Here is an 18,513-nt window from a genome sequence, read left to right on the forward strand (position 1 = left end):
GGGAACTATGGCACCTGCCGATAACAATGTAATAAATACACGTAAAAATGGCAGGTGGAGACTCGCCAACTCACTTACTGGGCCCCCGGGAATCAGTCGCTAAATCGCAACAAGGGGGCAACAGGTACATGAGCGGCTGAAGGGTGAGGATACCTTGGCGGACTTTAAACGCAGATCACGCGCTCCCTGTGGGTCCAGCATCACCGGCCCACTCGCCACTTACCACGAGGCACCTACCCTCCGAGCGGGCTGCTAACCCTACTCTAGCGACTCCACTCTGACCGGCCGGTGAAGGCAAGCCAAGAGGCGGGAGACCTCTCCCCCGTCATGAAATCAATCAATTATTATTATTATTGTTTCTCATCATCAAATAAGTACATACCTTTGGTAGTTACAAATTGCATTATATTTCAGAACACCAGGCATACCCTCCGCCGAAACAAAAATCTTAGAATTGTTGAGAAATAATATAAGAATAAATTAAAATTCCGTAATAGGTAATAAAAATTCAATTAAAGTTAAAAATTATTACGAATGACGCAACACCAAAATAAATAATACATATAAAAATTTAATGCTAAAAACTTTCATAAAACTTAAATATCTTTTTTCTTAACAACAAATTGAACCTATAATTTAAAATTAATAAATAAAATTGAAATAAGTTGCTATTAAAAAATAGGTATATGTCGGAGGGGTCATCAGGATGGCACTATCGTCCGACATCAGTTAGGGTAATCAAGCAAAGAGATAACTCAAAGAAACTCAAAACTCAAACAAACTAAAAACTCAAACGTTTATTCAAATTAGTCAGAACAAAAGACAGCCCCCAAAACGCCCGCCCTTCGCCACTTCCTATGTGTTTTGGCTTGGGGAGAAGAAGTGGCGGAACAAACTCCCCAGCAACACATGTCTGTCTGTTAGGTTAGAAGAACCATTACAATACAAAAATTATAAGACACTACAATTAGTTTAGGTACTACAACGCTAGGCAATAACACTAGGTACACTACACGTAACGAAAGGCAGTAACGCGACAACTCCACGAAGACTCGACGAAGCCTCGACCAAGACTGATCAAGACTGAGCTCTGCGGACGCCACGCTGACCGCCACCACTCTGCCAAGCACGCCAAAATGTTGTTTCACCGGAAACGCCACCAGAGGGCGCGCTTGCGTGACGTTTAGTGTCCGTACTATTGACAGTCTCCGACACGGCCATCCTGCGTAGACCCACGTCCTCGTGGGTTAATCTGCAACAACACAAACACAACACAGTATGCACAGTACAGCCTCGGCCACTCCTGACCACAACAGTAACTTTCGATCTTTGTTTTACTCTCTTACTTCTCTCAAGGAAATGAAACAAACTTCAAATGGCCTCAATTAGGTCTTTAACAAACAATCTAGGTGACAACTAGTTCTCAAAAGCTATACCCGGAGCAACCGAGTACTAAACTCTCACAAGCAACAAATCAAACTCTACATTTAATTGGGAAATGATCAATGAAAAGAAAGAAAATAATCGTTTGATCAAATTTAGTATGCAGTACTCTGTTCGTAACTCCACCTCGTCTAACAACAAATAACCATTCCACCGAATAACCACCTAGGATTCTTCCTAGTGCTTACCTAGATCGATTCAATGTGATAGCAGTATCGTATCAGGCGTTGCAATTTTCACCACTATAATTTTTACACGTTCACATTTTGAACACGTGACACTGTGGGCATTCGGATTGCATCCCACTTCTGATGTCGGAGGGTCATCAGGATGGCACTATCGTCCGACATCAGTTAGGGTAATCAAGCAAAGAGATAACTCAAAGAAACTCAAAACTCAAACAAACTAAAAACTCAAACGTTTATTCAAATTAGTCAGAACAAAAGACAGCCCCCAAAACGCCCGCCCTTCGCCACTTCCTATGTGTTTTGGCTTGGGGAGAAGAAGTGGCGGAACAAACTCCCCAGCAACACATGTCTGTCTGTTAGGTTAGAAGAACCATTACAATACAAAAATTATAAGACACTACAATTAGTTTAGGTACTACAACGCTAGGCAATAACACTAGGTACACTACACGTAACGAAAGGCAGTAACGCGACAACTCCACGAAGACTCGACGAAGCCTCGACCAAGACTGATCAAGACTGAGCTCTGCGGACGCCACGCTGACCGCCACCACTCTGCCAAGCACGCCAAAATGTTGTTTCACCGGAAACGCCACCAGAGGGCGCGCTTGCGTGACGTTTAGTGTCCGTACTATTGACAGTCTCCGACATATATATAAAATTGGTATTCGATTATTTATAATAAATTTCCGATTTAGGTATCGAATGCGCACCGCTGATTGAAAAAAAAAATACTCCATTCCAAACTCTACTTCTTGTCTGTGACTTTGATCTTGTAAATTGTTCATTTTTATTGTGTATTTTATGTGCTGATTTTTTAGTTATTGAACATAAATAAGTGCACGAAATGTATTGCAACGGATTGAAAATGTTATAAATATGACGTTTGTGTTGTGTTTGAGAAAGTGATGCGATTACTTATTGGTAAGTTTTCACCAAATTTGAAATGCCTAACTTTTCGATAGACTTAATAACACCGTAATTATTATCTTTTTCTGAATTAACTGACCCCATTTGACCTTTGCACGTTGTTGTCAAATAAGTGAGCTCTAAAGTTATAGTTAAAATACTTCTGATCAGGCATTACGGACTTAGAATTCATGTGTTGAAAGTTAGTACAAATTTTTGACTTCCATGTCGCGATTCAAAATATCCCGCCGAATCAACGGTAAAGTCATATGTCAAAATCTTGTCGAGCAGAGGGGTTAAATAACGTTTAACTGTACATTCCGAGAATTTTTGAATATTTAAAAACGATATTCTGCAACGACACTGGCCATAAGCAATTTCATAGTAAAGCGTATCTACTTATGAATCTAAATTCGTCTTTGAGTTTTTTGCACTGAGCTCAATCGACTTATGATTAGTACACATTTTCTACTCATATTCACAGACGATCAGCATAATGGGTTTAAGCCTCTACCAGCAGTTATGCAACTTAGCTCGCATGGCGCTGGGCACGGGCGACTCCCGCGACGCCGCTCATCCACACACATTAGCCATGGACCATCTGTGGAAGATCGCGTTAAGGGCCAATAGTACTGGTAAGTGGATGTGTACTTAGACTTGTTAGTTCTGATACTTCTAGGAGGCGTTAGAAGTACCGAATGTTTTATGCATTTGACAGCTGTCCGTTTTCAAGGGAAAATACCGTTGTTTGTATTGACTGACATCAACTGTAAATTGCACCAAAAAACGGTGAGACCTTCGGTTTTTTAAAAGGAAGTTTTCGAACTGTAGTTGTGAATGTTAAGAAGATTGTAAGCAAATCAGTTTATATTTAGTTTTTTTTTTTCATTTGATTTTCGTCTTAGAGTATAAGCATACTTATGTATTCGCCATCTAATGATTTACTAAATAAGCTATGGTAAATCACTTCTTACGTTCCAATTATACTGTTCTCTTTCAGACGTATCAATGGGCGCAATCCAATACCTAAACAGCTACTACATGGGCCAGCAACTGCAACAAGAAGACGACTTCGTAGCCAAGTGTATGTTCCACTTATCCTCGGCCGCCGAAAGACTGATCACTAAGAAACACACGACGGACGGCGAGGGCACCTCAACCATGTGCGAAGAGGCCAAAGAGGAGAAGACGGTCGATAAACTTAATATTTACGAACATATGACGGAGGAAGCTGCGTTGCAGTGTATACAGAGGGCACTGTTGCTGTTGAAGACGCATCTTGATACTTTTAAGAGGAGGTTAGTACAACTCTATATGATGGGAACTGCTTTATAAATTATATATTATAGCCAATTATCCACAATGTACAAGAATAGAGTGAGAAGAATACAAGAAGAAGTACAAGAATGTTGTTGTCAAAAAAGTATCAAACACCTTTTATGTTTATTCTTTACAAGATTACATTTTAGCTCACAATATTGTGATTATTTGTGATCACGATTGTGTGAATTGCGATATAGAATCCAACACTCTTTCCAGTGTTCATTTAGTCATGAATCGACAAAACGAAGACTTTTTGTGGTCCTGCATACGTCACAATACGTGCTTCCCACACATTTGTCTCTCTATGGTGACACATCGGTACAATTAAATGTGTACACCAGTACAATATGGCGTCGGATTCATGACGTTATGAGCGCTAGACAGCATCTCTCTACCAATTCATCTATATTTTTACTATTTACATTTAAAGCTATCTATCATACACTCATATTTATACAGATACGCCTACCACCTCCGTCGCTGGGCCCTCGCAGAGTCAGGCGCTTGGGAGGGCACGTGCGGCGGCGGCGGCGGCGTGCGCGTGACGCTGCAGCCGGCGGGCGCGGGGCCTAGGGCTTCGCTGGCGTTGCACCACTCGGACTTGGTGGCGCATTTACGCGCACATGTACATGTTTGGTGGGAGAAACAGGTATGTTACTAATAAAAATAACTTTAATTTACAGGCTACATTGATTGACCCACTGATAATCTTAGAGACTAACATATTATATTGGCATTGTGGATTTACTATACACAGACACAAATTGTCTCTGTCACTTAATCCTATACAAATGTCAAAGATACAATGGTTTATGACATCGGATTTTTCAAGCACTTCTGAAATCCAAAACACATCATCATCATCATCAGCCTATCGCAGTCCACTGCTGGACATAGGCCTCTCCAAGTGCACGCCACTGAGATCGATTTTCAGCTTCTCGCATCCAGCTCCTGCCAGCCGTTTTGCGCAAGTCATCACTCCACCGTGCCTGAGGACGTCCTACACTACGTTTGCTGAGGCGTGGTCTCCTCTCTAGAACTCGTTTACCCCAACGGTTATCGGTTCTTCGGCTAATATGGCCAGCCCACTGCCACTTCAGCTTGCTGATTCGGTGGGCTATGTCGATGACCTTGGTTCTCTGACGGATTACCTCATTTCTGATGCGATCCCTCAGAGAAATGCCGAGCATAGCCCTTTCCATAGCCCGCTGAGCGACTTTAAACTTGTGAACCAGCCGTACCGACAGTGTCCACGTTTCGGCTCCGTAAGTCAGGACAGGTAGGACGCACTGATTGAAGACTTTTGTCTTTAGGCACTGTGGGATCGACGATGTTAGGACTCGACGTAGCTTCCCAAATGCAGCCCAACCCAACTGAATTCTCCTATTCACCTCGTCCTCAAAGTTGTTTCTACCTAACTGCAATGTCTGCCCGAGGTATACATATTTCCGAACAACTTCGAGAACGGCGCCGTGTATCGCAATCGGTTCCGGTAGAACATGTTCATTGAACATGACCTTGGTTTTGTCCAAGTTCATCCGTAGACCGATGCGTAGAGAAGATTCAGCCAGGTCGTTCAGCATCTGTTGTAGGTCCTACAGCGTTTCCGCCATGATGACGATATCGTCAGCAAATCGCAAGTGAGAGATGTGTTCGCCATTGATGTTGATGCCGCGTCCTTTCCAGTTCAGCGTCTTGAACATATCCTCCATTGCATTAGTGAACAGTTTTGGGGAAATAACATCCTCTTGTCTCACTCCTCGATGCAACGGTATGGGCCTTGTTTGCTGATTCTGTACTTGGACGGACATTGTAGCGGCTTCGTAGAGACATCTCATCGCTTGGATGTATCGCCAATCTACTTGACAACGCTGCAGGGACTCCAGAACAGACCAGATTTCAACCGAGTCAAAGGCCTTCTCATAGTCCACAAATGCTAGACACAGGGGCTGATTATACTCTTCGGTCTTCTGTATAATCTGCCGCACTGTGTGGATATGGTCTATGGTGCCGTATCCGCTCCGAAACCCAGCCTGCTCCGGTGGTTGGAATTCGTCGAGTCTTCGCGCAAGTCGGTTCGTGATCACTCTTGAGAACAGCTTATAGACGTGGCTTAGGAGGGAAATGGGTCGATAGTTCTTCAGCTGGGTTTTGTCTCCCTTTTTGAAGAACAGGACGACAACACTCCTACTCCACGCCTCTGGAGTTCTCCCTTCAAACAGGACGGCATTAAAAAGCTTCTGGAGCTCCCCCAGTAAGGGGTTTCCTCCTGCTTTTAATAGCTCTGTTGTAATGCCATTCTCGCCAGGGGCTTTTCCATTTTTGAGCTGTCTCAGAGCGATCTCGATTTCGCCACTGCTGACTTCTGGCAGGTCTTCGGTGAAATGGCGTGTTAATGTGGCTCTAGAATCCTCATTTCCGGGATCAGGTCGAGATGCATGCGATGCGTATAACCGGCCATAGAAATTTTCCACTTCCGAAAGGACTGCCGGCACCGAAGAAACGACTTCTCCACTTGTTGTGGTCAGCTTCGTCAAGTGGCTTCTTCCAAGAGATTGTACGAACACCTTTGACCCCCGATTCAGCTCAATTGCTCTTTCAATGTCAAGAGTATTGGAGCACCGGAGGTCGCGTCGTACGTGCTTGTTGATCTCTTGGTTTAGAGCCCGCTTAGCTGACAAAGTGACAGGCGGGTTTTCACGTCGTTTCTTCATAAGCCCTAATGTCTCTTCCGAAAGTTTTGATTTCTTGCCCTTACGCTGCATGTTACAGAATCTCGAACCTTCCTCCCTGAGGATCCGAACCACATATTCATGGTTCTGGTTAACGTCTGTTGTGGTTTCCACGGCGGCAAATCGGTTCTCCAGATTTGACTGGAACGTTTCAGATCCTGTCATGGTTTGGAGCAGTGTTGGTCGGAGCCTGGCCTTCATCAGACGGAAACGTTCGGCCTTGAAGTTGATATTCAGAGAGCCTCGGACAAGTCGGTGATCGCTCCCGGTATTAAACCTATTGATCACGGAGACGTCTCTGAATATGTGCTTCTTGTTCGTCATGATGAAGTCAATCTCATTTTTAGTCATAGTGTCGGGGCTTTGCCACGTCCACTTCCTTTGGGGCTGCTTTTTGAAAAAAGAGTTCATCAAAAACAGCCCCTCGCGTTCGAGGAAGTTGACGAGCATTTGCCCCCTATGATTCCTGCTTCCAAATCCATGGGATCCTACTGCCGATTCGCCGCAAATCTGTACTCCCACTTTAGCGTTAAAGTCCCCCATGACAACGGTGTAATGGGTCTTTGTAGTGAAGTGGAGGGCCCTTGATATATCATCAAACATATCCTCCACTTCATCGTCTGAATGTGTCGAGGTCGGTGCGTACACTTGCACTACCTTGAGGCTATACCTGTCGGTGAGCTTTATGATAAGGTACGCTACCCTGTTCGACACACTAGACACCTCCACAACGTTATCAGCTAGGGACTTATTAACCAGAAACCCAACGCCACCTTGGGATTGTTGGTCCCCTCTCGGAAGTACATTAGGTGACCTGATTCGAGGGTTATGGTGTCCTCCCCCTCTCTTCGAACTTCACATAACCCTAATATGTGCCACCTAATCTTCCCAAGTTCCACCTCGAGTTGCGCCAGATGCGAGTCAAGCCGTAGCGTGCGGCCGTTGTACGTCGCAAGAGTCAGTTGTGTTTGGTGGCCTCCCGTAACCCGGAGATTCTTCGCACCCCCTGTCCCGCCGTAACCACGGTCGCCACCGTGACCGGGAATAGCGGGACTGCCGGGAACTAGGGGCCGTGGCTTTTTTGTGCTGCTCATAGAGGTATTTAGCCTACTGCTATCACGCTGGCCAGACGGGTTGATAGAGGGTTTTTTTCGAGTTTTCCTTCTCTCGCACTGGTGTTCGGTGCATTTTTGACTCCATTAGTCGACTTCTACGACACCCACTGGAAGAAGGGGTAGCGACATATGTATTCTTAAGCCGTCGCTACACGGCTAAAATCCAAAACACACATAATATAAACTAGTCCAGCAGTAAAGATAAATTGTTTTATATTGAATTAATCGTCGTGAATAATCTTGATATTATATTTTACACGACAAAGGTGGAATTTTGAAATCAGACAGTTATCAGGCATTAAAACTGATGATATCTGCTTAAAATAATTTTGTAATTACTACTGTAGGATAAAAACTTAACGACGATTTCTTCAACGAATTGACATTATTCACAGATTCAAGGCGAAGAGGGCGTGACAGCGCTCTCAACAGACGGACCGCTGCGTATGATCACGCAGGGACAAGAACTGACCATAGATTATGACGAGAGGACCCTCTATGATATGGGCTTCAAAGATAATCAGGTATATACTAGAATACAATAATTTACACTATTGTTAAAAAAATGCATGCAACCAAAAGAAACTAGTCTGCCCATGAATTTGGATGCTGTAAAGGATTCGAAACGTCGGTCGGGATTAAATAATATTAATATAACTGCGGTAAAATCCGTAGGTATAACGAGTTTTATTTCTAAGATTCGTTCGAGTAAGTGTCAGAAATCAATATGGAAGAAACTACACAAATAAATGTAAAATAAACGAATCTGCAAACAAATAAAAAACAGATTTGAAAAAGAAAAGTATTTTTGGTGTTGTGATTTAGTACTCAAATTGATCAAAAATTCTGAAATTAAATATTGTAATCTTGAATAAGTTGTTTTATTAAACCTTTTTATTATTTCTCAGCTGGTGTTCGTATCAGTGGGCGTGGGTGGGCGTGGCGCGTGGGCGGAGTGGCCGTCGGCCCAGCCCGCGCCGGCACGAGCTCGCCTGCCCACCTTGCTGCTGCTAGACCCCACCTACTTCCATCATCTCTTCACTCTCATGCAAGCGCTGGGACAGATGAAGGAGCCTGGTGCTAATGGAGTAAGTCTTGTTGAAGTTATAAAACCTATTAATTAATGTGTGCTTTCTTTTCATATGAGAATTACGTTAAAAGTAGACCTTATTTCAGAGTGTATTTTCAATTATGTCACTTTAGTTCTTGCATTTCCTATATATTTCAAAATCTTTTACCGTGGATGATTTTTTTATGGCACTAATTTTCCATCTTACTCCATATCAAAATGGGAGATTCTGCTAACTCCTTAGTGAGAGATATCTAACGAAAAATATGTATTTTAGGAGCCCGTAACACACACAAAAGCTCAACTCCTATCCCGCCGAGTATGGGACATACTACAAGCCGTGCCATTGAACCCGACGCTACTCGAAGCGTTCCAAAACCCGACAGAGAGCAAGCTACCAGAATTACTTGACCCCACCAGTCCGCAGAAACTCATGTATTCCCTCCATATTATCGACAAACTCAGCTCAAGTAACAGTGGTACCCCTAACGTGAAGGAGAATACTGTGAGCACGCTCAGTCCTCTGGTCACTAATGAAAAGAGTGAGGAGGAAAAAGCCGCCGTAGAAAACTGGAACGAATTGTTTATTAAGAAGGGAGGTTTAAGACTGCTGTATGATATTATGATGTCAGGTGAGTGTTAATCCTACTTATCCTACTTATATTATAAATGTGAAAGTTTGTGAGAATGTATGGATGTATGTTTGTTATTAAATCACGCAAAAACGGCTGGACCGATTTGATTGAAATTTGGTATGTAGATAGGTGATACCCTGGATTAACACATAGGCTACTTTTTATTAACACACCACGCGAGCGAGGCCGCTGGCGGAAGCTAGTTTTGTTATAGTTGCAATGTATCAAAATTCATCCATTTCCTAATCTTACTGAGACAAAGAGAATTGAAATTTATGTTTAAAGAAATAAAGTTGAATTTGAATTGCAAGAATTAAACTAGCTTTACAATTGAACTATCGACATAATAAATGTTTGTTTTAGGAGTATTACAAAGGAATGATGACAGCGAATGGCGACAAGATTGCCTCGCGTTGTTACTGCAACTATTGTGTAGGATCGGCACGTTGCCCTCTACAGATCCCGCTCAGACGCCCAAGTTGCATCCGGTAAGTAGAGCTGTCAACTATCGATAAAACTTCTCGATGTCGGTGCACTAATTTATTCCGATAGCGCGATATATTGTGTCGATATTTTATCGAGTTGAAATTTTCATTCAAAATCATCAGATGTTTTTAGAAGTATGCACATTGTTGTTTTATTTTTGTAGTCTTTATTGTCATTGATGAGCGTGGAAGAGACGACAGAGCGATTAATATCGATACTATGTGAGGCGGCCACGTTGAAGGAGCCCACTACTTATAAGACTGGATTCTGGGGGAGGGCACAGGTATGTCACTTTATAATATAAAATACTCTTATCTAAGTTTTGTTCTGAATATCGTATACTCAGGAACACATTTGCCATGTCTATGGTTTTAATGCATTATCATACCGCATTACATTACATGGTTTAGCTTTTGTTTAGTTTTTGGTATATTTTACATTATCCGGATACGTATCTATCACTGGTCGAGTGGCCCAAGGCCATGCATATAAGGACTCGATCGCAACTGTTTACTCCACATTGAATACTACTTTAGTTTGCTCATGGTTCAAGATTCATTTATTTATTGATCACAAACACAGCTATTACTACAGGTACATTAAATAGTAGATTCATATAAATTGGTATATATCCTATAGGTGGTGCAGCATGCGATGCGTATGTGCGTGTGGTGGGCGCGTGGCGGTGGCGATGCCGTGGCGCTGGCGTGGTCGCTGCGCCGCGCCGCGCCACGACTGTTACTTGATGATGCTGATCCTGCGGTAACTATTATAGCAGTATTTAGATAGTTATCAACGTCCTGAAAGTGACAGGGAAAGTTTAGGAAAAATATTATATACTCCAAAGACTTGAAGGATCCTTAAAGCTTCCTACTTGTTGTTTCCGTTCTTTATAGATGTCATCATCCTCCGGGCCCTTTCCCAATCATGTTGGGGTCGGCTTCCAGTCTAACCAGATTCAGCCGAGTACCAGTGCTTTACAAGAAGCGACTGCCTATCTGACCTCCTCAACCCAGTTACCCGGGCAACCCGATACCCCTTTGGTTAGACTGGTGTCAGACTTACTGGCTTATATTTCTTTCTTTGTTTAGGTCCGTCGCGAAGCCGGCAGCGCCCTCTACCGGCTCTGCGCAGGCGGCGAAGTGGCAGTCCTGGCTCCATTACTACAACTACTGCTGGAACACCTGCCGCGCGCTGCAGACATGCGTCCCCATCCCCAGCCCCACCACCATCACCACCACGATGTTAGTATTGCCACATTCTATCAGGTAATTGGAATGTAATTTCAAGGATGTTTTTTCTTTATTATTATTTTCCTACCTGCTGGCTAGATGACGTTGATCTTGTTTGTACGAAACCGAGCGTCATATAAGACTTACGTCATAACTTTGAGGTTGTATTGTATAGCGAAAAGTACATGTTATATTATCAACAATTAAAATAAGGGGACATAAAAGGAGATAGGAAGATTATTTTGCGCAGAAATCTGTGACTTTGCTGAACCATGCAACAGATTATAGAGGGCTCGGTGCAATGTTTTCCTGGAGTCTTGGTAAAGGTCGAGTTACGCAATCTAACGATTTCTTGGAAACCAAATATTTTTTTGGAGAAAAAAATACTCTTTAGATATTCCTTTCAAAAAAATGATTATCTTGTGTATCTATATGTTTTATACTTAACGCCCAACTTAATCACAAATAAAGGCAGTCTTCATCATATAGTTATTTTTCTACAGGTTGTGCATCATCACGCGGAGGAAGGCAAGGAGCCGTACGGGCCGGCTTGTCGAGACTACTTCTGGCTCGTGTGCCGACTCATTGATGGCTTGCCTGAAGACTTCTTTAAAGGTACAGAACGAGCATCTTATTTATTTAATAGTTTATATATACAGTAACACTCAGACAAGAAGACAAATATAACAAATAGTACAAAGGCACAGTATTTCTTGTTAAAAGATAATTTAAGATTTATCTCCATAGGCTCTGTTTCTGATATATTCTGGAATGCGAAAAATTTACATAACTATCCACAAGCGATTTCTTGCAGCACTACATAGTACTTCTCTTGACCTTTTTGCATATCGTTTTCTCAATCAATTTTACTGATTCTGTTCCTAATTAGGTTGGGATTGGCTTTCAGACTCATAGAATGCAGCTGTGTATCAACGTTTTGCATGAAATTACCTACCTGAACACCTCAATCCATTTCTACATTTTTCTGTGATTCCCTTCATGTATTTTTGTCATCCTTTCCGAGTAGACCTATATACCTATAACATTAAACTATATTTAATTCAACAGAGGGCGCCACATCAGAAGACAGCGGCGCCCCCGACCTAAACGAGCTCTGCGAACAAATACACTCGTCGCTAGACAAGCGAGAGATCATAGAGCGTCGCACGGAGCCCTGCACGCCTGACGACGGACTGTACGGGCAGCTCAGCCTACTCACGCATCTCGTTAAACATCCGCTCAGGTTCAAGATGTCGGAACAGGGGACTAGGACGCTGGAAATGGTGAGTTGGTTTTTTTTTTGCTTTGGAATGCGTGTATTTTTTTATTGGGGACGTCCGTTGAAGAATCAAAGGAATAAAATTACTGTATATTGTAACGCTAGTTTTTGTTGCAAAAGCGAAGTGCAATAGAGACTTTATGCGAACCCTAAACGGGTAGGTTACAATGCAACATAATATTAACTTTTCCCCTCCAAAAAGACAAGTAGCAAACACTTATTCGTCGTGATTAAAACAACAATAACTCATAGTATTTTTGTTGAGATTGCCTTTAGCCCTTAAGCACTGTGCATTCGAATTTGAGTTTTTTTTTTGTAGAAATTACCTATGTTTTGATTTCGAAAAAAACCCCTATATAACCGAAATACATCATACGTTTTTCGTCACCAGGTATTCGGCTTCCTATTCGACGTGCCCAACCCAGAAAACCGCAACTTACCTAAATGCAAGTCGCAGAAGTCTCGGTCGGCGGCGTACGATCTACTTGTGGAGCTAGTACGTGGGGCGCCCGACAACTACATGGTACTGCACAATAAGCTCATGGAACATCATAAGCCTGGTGAGTTGGATGTGGACTTGATGATTTGACTTTTGTTTTGTAGGTACTGGTTGTAATGTTAAAGTGTCGACTATATATACATACTAATTGCCTTTTCTTGGATTTGCTATTTGTAATGAGGCTGTATGTTGTGAACTTGAATAGCTAGTCGGTTGAAGTTACTTGATTGATGATATTGGTTGTCCTTCATTAAGGATATAGTTCTTGCAGTAGGCTTTTCCACTCCCTCCGATCTTGAGCTTAAAGTAAATAGTAAAAACGTAATAAAATAAATACTTGATATCACAACTGACAACGAAACCCTTCGTAAGCGAGTGCAACGTTCACTTGACCGTTTTTGATCAGCGTACAGTTTATTGAAATAACGAAATAAATTATTTACATATAGACTACACAAAGTTACTGCAGCTATGATCTACATTTACATCTCAACCACTTCCCATTCAAAAACACCACAAACAAACCAAAATAACTACAACACTAATAAAATTCTCCTTTCTAAGGTTACTGTTTGGACGCAGGTCCTCAGTCCTCCTACCCTTGGGACTACTGGCCGGCTGAAGAGTCTCGCTCCGAGTGCGGTTACGTAGGCCTCACGAACCTTGGAGCCACGTGTTACATGGCGTCGTGTATGCAGCACTTGTATATGATGCCGCAAGCAAGAGCTGCGTTGCTGCAGGCGGACCCGGCTGCTAGCAGGCATTCGGCGACTTTGCATGAGATGCAGAGGATGTTTGCTTATCTTATGGTTAGTATATCCGTTAAGTATTTGAACTATGCTGGAGAGTATGTTTCACCATTTCTTCTTCCCAGCAAAACACACGTTTTTTGGAGGCTGTCTTTTTTGTAAACTTTACCTGATTTTCAGCCTACTTTAACTAAATAACTTTTTATATTTCTCTTTTATGTATTGGTCTAGTAAAGCTTTGAAAATGGTGGTTTCAAAATAATCCGTATGTCTTGCAGATAGGGTTGTGTAAAATGTTTACCTACTTTAAAAAAAAAATATGGCTATAGTTTTATAGAGATGTGATGACAGGGCAGTCATTTATACGTCTTTTAAAATAAAGAATTTTCTTTTTGTCGTTTACTTACTTGACTATGTACCCCTTTATGTTACCAGGAAAGCGAGCGCAAAGCGTACAACCCTCGCAGTTTCTGCAAGGTCTACCAGATGGATCACCAGCCGCTAAACACGGGCGAACAGAAGGACATGGCGGAGTTCTTCATAGACCTCGTCTCCAAGCTCGAGGAGATGACTCCTGAGTTAAAGAAACTAGTCAAGACGCTCTTCTGTGGGGTGTTGAGCAATAATGTTGTGTCGCTGGTAAGATACAGTTCAGTATTTTGGTGAAAAAACAAAGAGATAGACCAGATAGTTACTACAGAAAAAAGTTTTACCTAATAGATTTACTCCCTACAAATTAAGTTGTAAAAAATGACAGCGAAAATTTTGAGAAACTTGTTGATGTGTTTATTACGTAAATCGGGTTGTAACATGTTTTAAACAAGCTGTAACAGTTGTTTCATATGAAAAATTGCTTACGCTTAAAAAGTGTTTTCGCATCTTAGATACCATATTCTATATGCAATCGGTTTTACCTCCTAAATTATATTGTGTGCCCCACAGGACTGCCCCCACGTATCCCGAACTCTAGAAGAGTTCTACACAGTCCGGTGTCAGGTGGCCGACATGCGCAACCTTCACCAGAGCCTCGACGAGGTCACGGTCAAGGACACTTTAGAAGGCGACAACTGCTACACTTGCTCGCAATGCGCGGCCAAAGTGCGGGCTGAGAAACGGTAATGTTGTATTTTGAACTTTATTACATAGACATAAGGTATAGTCTTGGAGCAGCTAAGAGGTACAGGTAAGGACACGCTAGAGGGCGACAACTGCTACACTTGCTCACAATGCGCGGCCAAAGTACGGGCTGAGAAACGGTAATGTAAACTTTATTTGTATAGTCATAAGGTACATTATTACAGTCGGAGCGATCAACTCATACACCATTGCGGTGCGCGTGAACTAAGAAACTGCATTGTGTGATTTTTATTTTCAACTTTAAGTAATGGGCATAAGGTATGATTTCAGTACCCACCAACAGTTATCTCAAATAAAAGTTGGTCGGCTTCCAGTTTGATCAGATTCAGAAGGAAATACTACCTATCTGATTACCAGTTACATGATAACGTAACAAATTCCTCATACTAAGATTATTACTCTTATTCCCAGTGCATGTTTCAAGAAGCTCCCCCGCATACTCTGCTTCAACACGATGCGGTATACATTCAACATGCTGACGATGCTCAAGGAGAAAGTGAACACGCACTTCTCGTTCCCCATGCGACTTGACATGTCTGGTTACGTGGAGAAACATCTCATGCCGGCGCAGTATCAAGGTAAAAATAAAGTATAACAGTTCAAAGTCGAAGTAAAAAACTATATTTCAAACAGGCCTACGAAAGCTCTATCGAAACGTCGAACTAGTTGTTTTTAATATTATGGATATTACCTAGCATAAATAATTATGAATTCGATTGGTAAGTTTGTTCATTAAACTGCCAAATAAAATAGCTAAACTAAATAAATTCAAATATGGTTTTGTCTGGGCTGATGAAATAGGATGTATTTTAATGTAACCGTGGGACTTATCTTGTCTATACTAATATTATAAAGCTGAAGAGTTTGTTTGTTTGAATGCGCTAATCTCAGGAACTACTGGTCCGATTTGAACAATTCTTTCGTTGTTAGATAGCCCATTTATCGAGGAAGGCTATAGGCTACTTTTATCCTGGTTCGTGCAGAGGTTCCCACGGGATGCGGGTGAAACCGCTGGCAGAAGCTAGTATAGAATATGTAAAGTATACTGAAACGTTTAGTTTGTATTGTAGTTTTAAATATGTGTATGTCTTTCAGAAGAGAAAAATAAGTTAGCAGAAAAGAAAGAAGGCGATGCTAGTCCGACTGCAGCTGAAATGGAAGACAATTCAGAATTTGAAGAGCACTATGAGTAAGTAACCAAAGCTCAGTCGTTAAAAGGTTTACGACACACAGGATAATATTGTCTGCGCAAACATGAAATTGCGCTTACTGAAATTTTGCGCAATTTATTATTTTAGCGCAAAGACGAACTTTGCGCTAAATTTTAATTCCTATTTTTATAATTCCCCTTTTAGATACGAGCTAATAGGCGTGACAGTTCACACGGGTACGGCCGACGGCGGTCACTATTACTCGTTCATTCGCGACCGGGAACATGAACATCACGACCGGTGGCTACTGTTCAACGACGCTGAAGTCAAGCCTTTTGATCCCGCGCATATTGCTGCTGAGTGCTTCGGTGGGGAGATGACGGTGAGTTAAAGAATTTTTTAAAGTTTTTTTCATAATTCTCCCTCTACATACGAGCTAATAGGCGTGACAGTACACACTGGTACAGCCGATGGCGGTCACTATTACTCGTTCATTCGGTCATTCGCAACCGGGAGCATGAACATCACGACCAGTGGCTACTGTTCAACGACGCTGAAGTCAAGCCTTTTGATCCCGCGCATATTGCTGCTGAGTGCTTCGGTGGGGAGATGACGGTTAGTATAAAAAAAAAATATTGTTTAATGTTTGTTTTTTTTATGGTTGTACTTGTTAGTTCCAAAACGCCTCTCTCTATTCAACTTTCAGTGTATCGCCTTAAATCAGTAAATATGGCACATACAATGTAGATCAGATAAAATAACACGATGTTTATACGAAATTATAATTAAATCCAATAGCTTTTACTTGTCAAGAAGTTTGTGAGGAGTGTGTTACAAATTGATACAGTAATTGTTTTTTTCTCTCCCATTTTTATCTCCAAAGCTTCTCTGTGACTTATTAATTAACTACTATAAGTAATTAAGTTACCATAATAAAATAATTACCTTTCTGTTCCCCAGAGTAAAACCTACGACTCAGTGACGGACAAGTTCATGGATTTCTCGTTCGAGAAGACAAACAGTGCATACATGTTGTTCTACGAGTGGAGCCCGCCGCGCAGTCAGCGGGGCTCGGAGTGTGGTCAGCAGGAGGAACCACAGGTTTGAATATAATACTTTTTAGTAATGGGATCAAAGTGTCATTTTGGTTAGGCTAACATATTTTAGAAACAATCCGTGATGATGAATGATAAGTGTCGATTTGCGAAAGAAAGACTGGTAGCAGACATTTAATGCTAATCATTGAGGTAGTTGTGTCAAATGTACTTGGATTTAGCTTACTTATCTTGTTTAATAGGTGAACTAAAAGTAATGGTTCTTTAAGCGCCGTATAATTTAAATGTGTCGCAACGCGGATATGCAACTTCACTTTTATTTTGAACAATTCAACAAACATCCACATTATTTGACTAAACGTCATTTTAAAGAAAGACAGATTTTAAACAATAACTAAAACAAAACACCAAACATTTTTATGAATTTACATATCGACTTTTTACTAAATATGAATATGAAGTGGATTCAAAATATTATTTTCTCTACCTAGTCGTCAACAGCAGAAGGTGCAAGTCCCAGCTCGTCAATAGAGCGTCGAAGCAGCGACGCGTCGCCCTGCATCAAGCTGCCCCCCGACCTACTCAAGTGGATATGGGACGATAACATGCAGTTCTTACACGACAAGAATATATTCCAGCATGCGTATTTCACGTAAGTTTTATATGACATGGCGGCGATGAAATAGTGTTGCCAAAAAACTTGTGAAATGATTTTGAGAGTTTTTTTAAATACTGCTCTTAGATATTTAAAAATTATATTGTTTTTTTTTATACTACTAAATAAATGATCATTGTCTTTCAGCTGATCACTTTAACGTCTTGTTTCACGTGAGAACTTCGCGCTTGAAACAGACACACTTTCTTGTTCAAATAACTCGTGTAACATATAATAGTCAAATCGAATGTTCAAATTAACCCGACACAATCATTAAAAAATGGTTTTCAACACTATTTTGAACTATATTAAACCCTTTTTAACATACCTAATTTGGTTGCGACTTACAAAGTTTCGCGTGGTAATCGGCCAACTTTTTCCATAGGTTCATGGGTCAAATGTGCAGTTCAGTGCCGCAGTCGTTGATGACGCTGAGGCCTGAAGTGACGGAGGTAGCCGCGCGGCTCTCTACTTCATTCTTCATCGAGACTTTCATTCATGCTAAGGAGAAGGTAGGAAATTATTTACATAAAATAAATACTTTTGTGAAATAGACATTCATGTATAAATGTCTCAGCTTATGTGGTACAACAATGCTTTATTTATTTCATCTTTTAAAAATTAAAATAAAATAAATAATAAATATTTATCAATGCGCCTTAAGTAAGAATGGTGATAAAAATCATTCTTTCTCTGTATGTGAAGGGGCCTGTGTCCTGCAGTGGGACTATAAGGGGCCTGTGTCCTGCAGTCGGACTATAAAACAGGCTGATGATGATAAATACAGAATGCAGATACATCTGGGCTCAATCCAAAATAGTTTGATTATAATAATAGAATAGAATTTATTTGCTTG

At 41.5% G+C, this 18,513-nt stretch overlaps 1 protein-coding gene across 8 annotated transcripts in view; it reads left to right on the forward strand.

Annotated features, from left to right (window-relative positions):
• Positions 1–18,513, forward strand: part of LOC124640007 (ubiquitin carboxyl-terminal hydrolase puf) — a 49,129-nt gene that overhangs the window by 13,398 nt on the left and 17,218 nt on the right. For 5 of the 8 annotated variants that reach the window (XM_047177567.1, XM_047177569.1, XM_047177570.1 and 2 more), the window contains exons 17-38: positions 3,025–3,175; positions 3,541–3,838; positions 4,323–4,512; positions 8,106–8,234; positions 8,619–8,798; positions 9,057–9,411; positions 9,778–9,902; positions 10,064–10,183; positions 10,540–10,662; positions 10,992–11,168; positions 11,636–11,747; positions 12,201–12,415; positions 12,803–12,971; positions 13,475–13,719; positions 14,095–14,298; positions 14,602–14,774; positions 15,208–15,374; positions 15,892–15,985; positions 16,152–16,329; positions 16,908–17,048; positions 17,494–17,654; positions 18,043–18,169. In XM_047177567.1, the coding sequence (XP_047033523.1) occupies positions 3,025–3,175; positions 3,541–3,838; positions 4,323–4,512; positions 8,106–8,234; positions 8,619–8,798; positions 9,057–9,411; positions 9,778–9,902; positions 10,064–10,183; positions 10,540–10,662; positions 10,992–11,168; positions 11,636–11,747; positions 12,201–12,415; positions 12,803–12,971; positions 13,475–13,719; positions 14,095–14,298; positions 14,602–14,774; positions 15,208–15,374; positions 15,892–15,985; positions 16,152–16,329; positions 16,908–17,048; positions 17,494–17,654; positions 18,043–18,169 (3,834 nt within the window). The remainder of the gene's footprint in view (positions 1–3,024; positions 3,176–3,540; positions 3,839–4,322; positions 4,513–8,105; positions 8,235–8,618; positions 8,799–9,056; positions 9,412–9,777; positions 9,903–10,063; positions 10,184–10,539; positions 10,663–10,991; positions 11,169–11,635; positions 11,748–12,200; positions 12,416–12,802; positions 12,972–13,474; positions 13,720–14,094; positions 14,299–14,601; positions 14,775–15,207; positions 15,375–15,891; positions 15,986–16,151; positions 16,330–16,907; positions 17,049–17,493; positions 17,655–18,042; positions 18,170–18,513) is intronic. The other 3 variants (XM_047177571.1, XM_047177573.1, XM_047177575.1) reach the window with 3 other exon arrangements.

This window comes from Helicoverpa zea, chromosome 20 (genome assembly GCF_022581195.2).
Source record: "Helicoverpa zea isolate HzStark_Cry1AcR chromosome 20, ilHelZeax1.1, whole genome shotgun sequence".
In the NCBI taxonomy this organism is placed as follows: domain Eukaryota; kingdom Metazoa; phylum Arthropoda; class Insecta; order Lepidoptera; family Noctuidae; genus Helicoverpa; species Helicoverpa zea.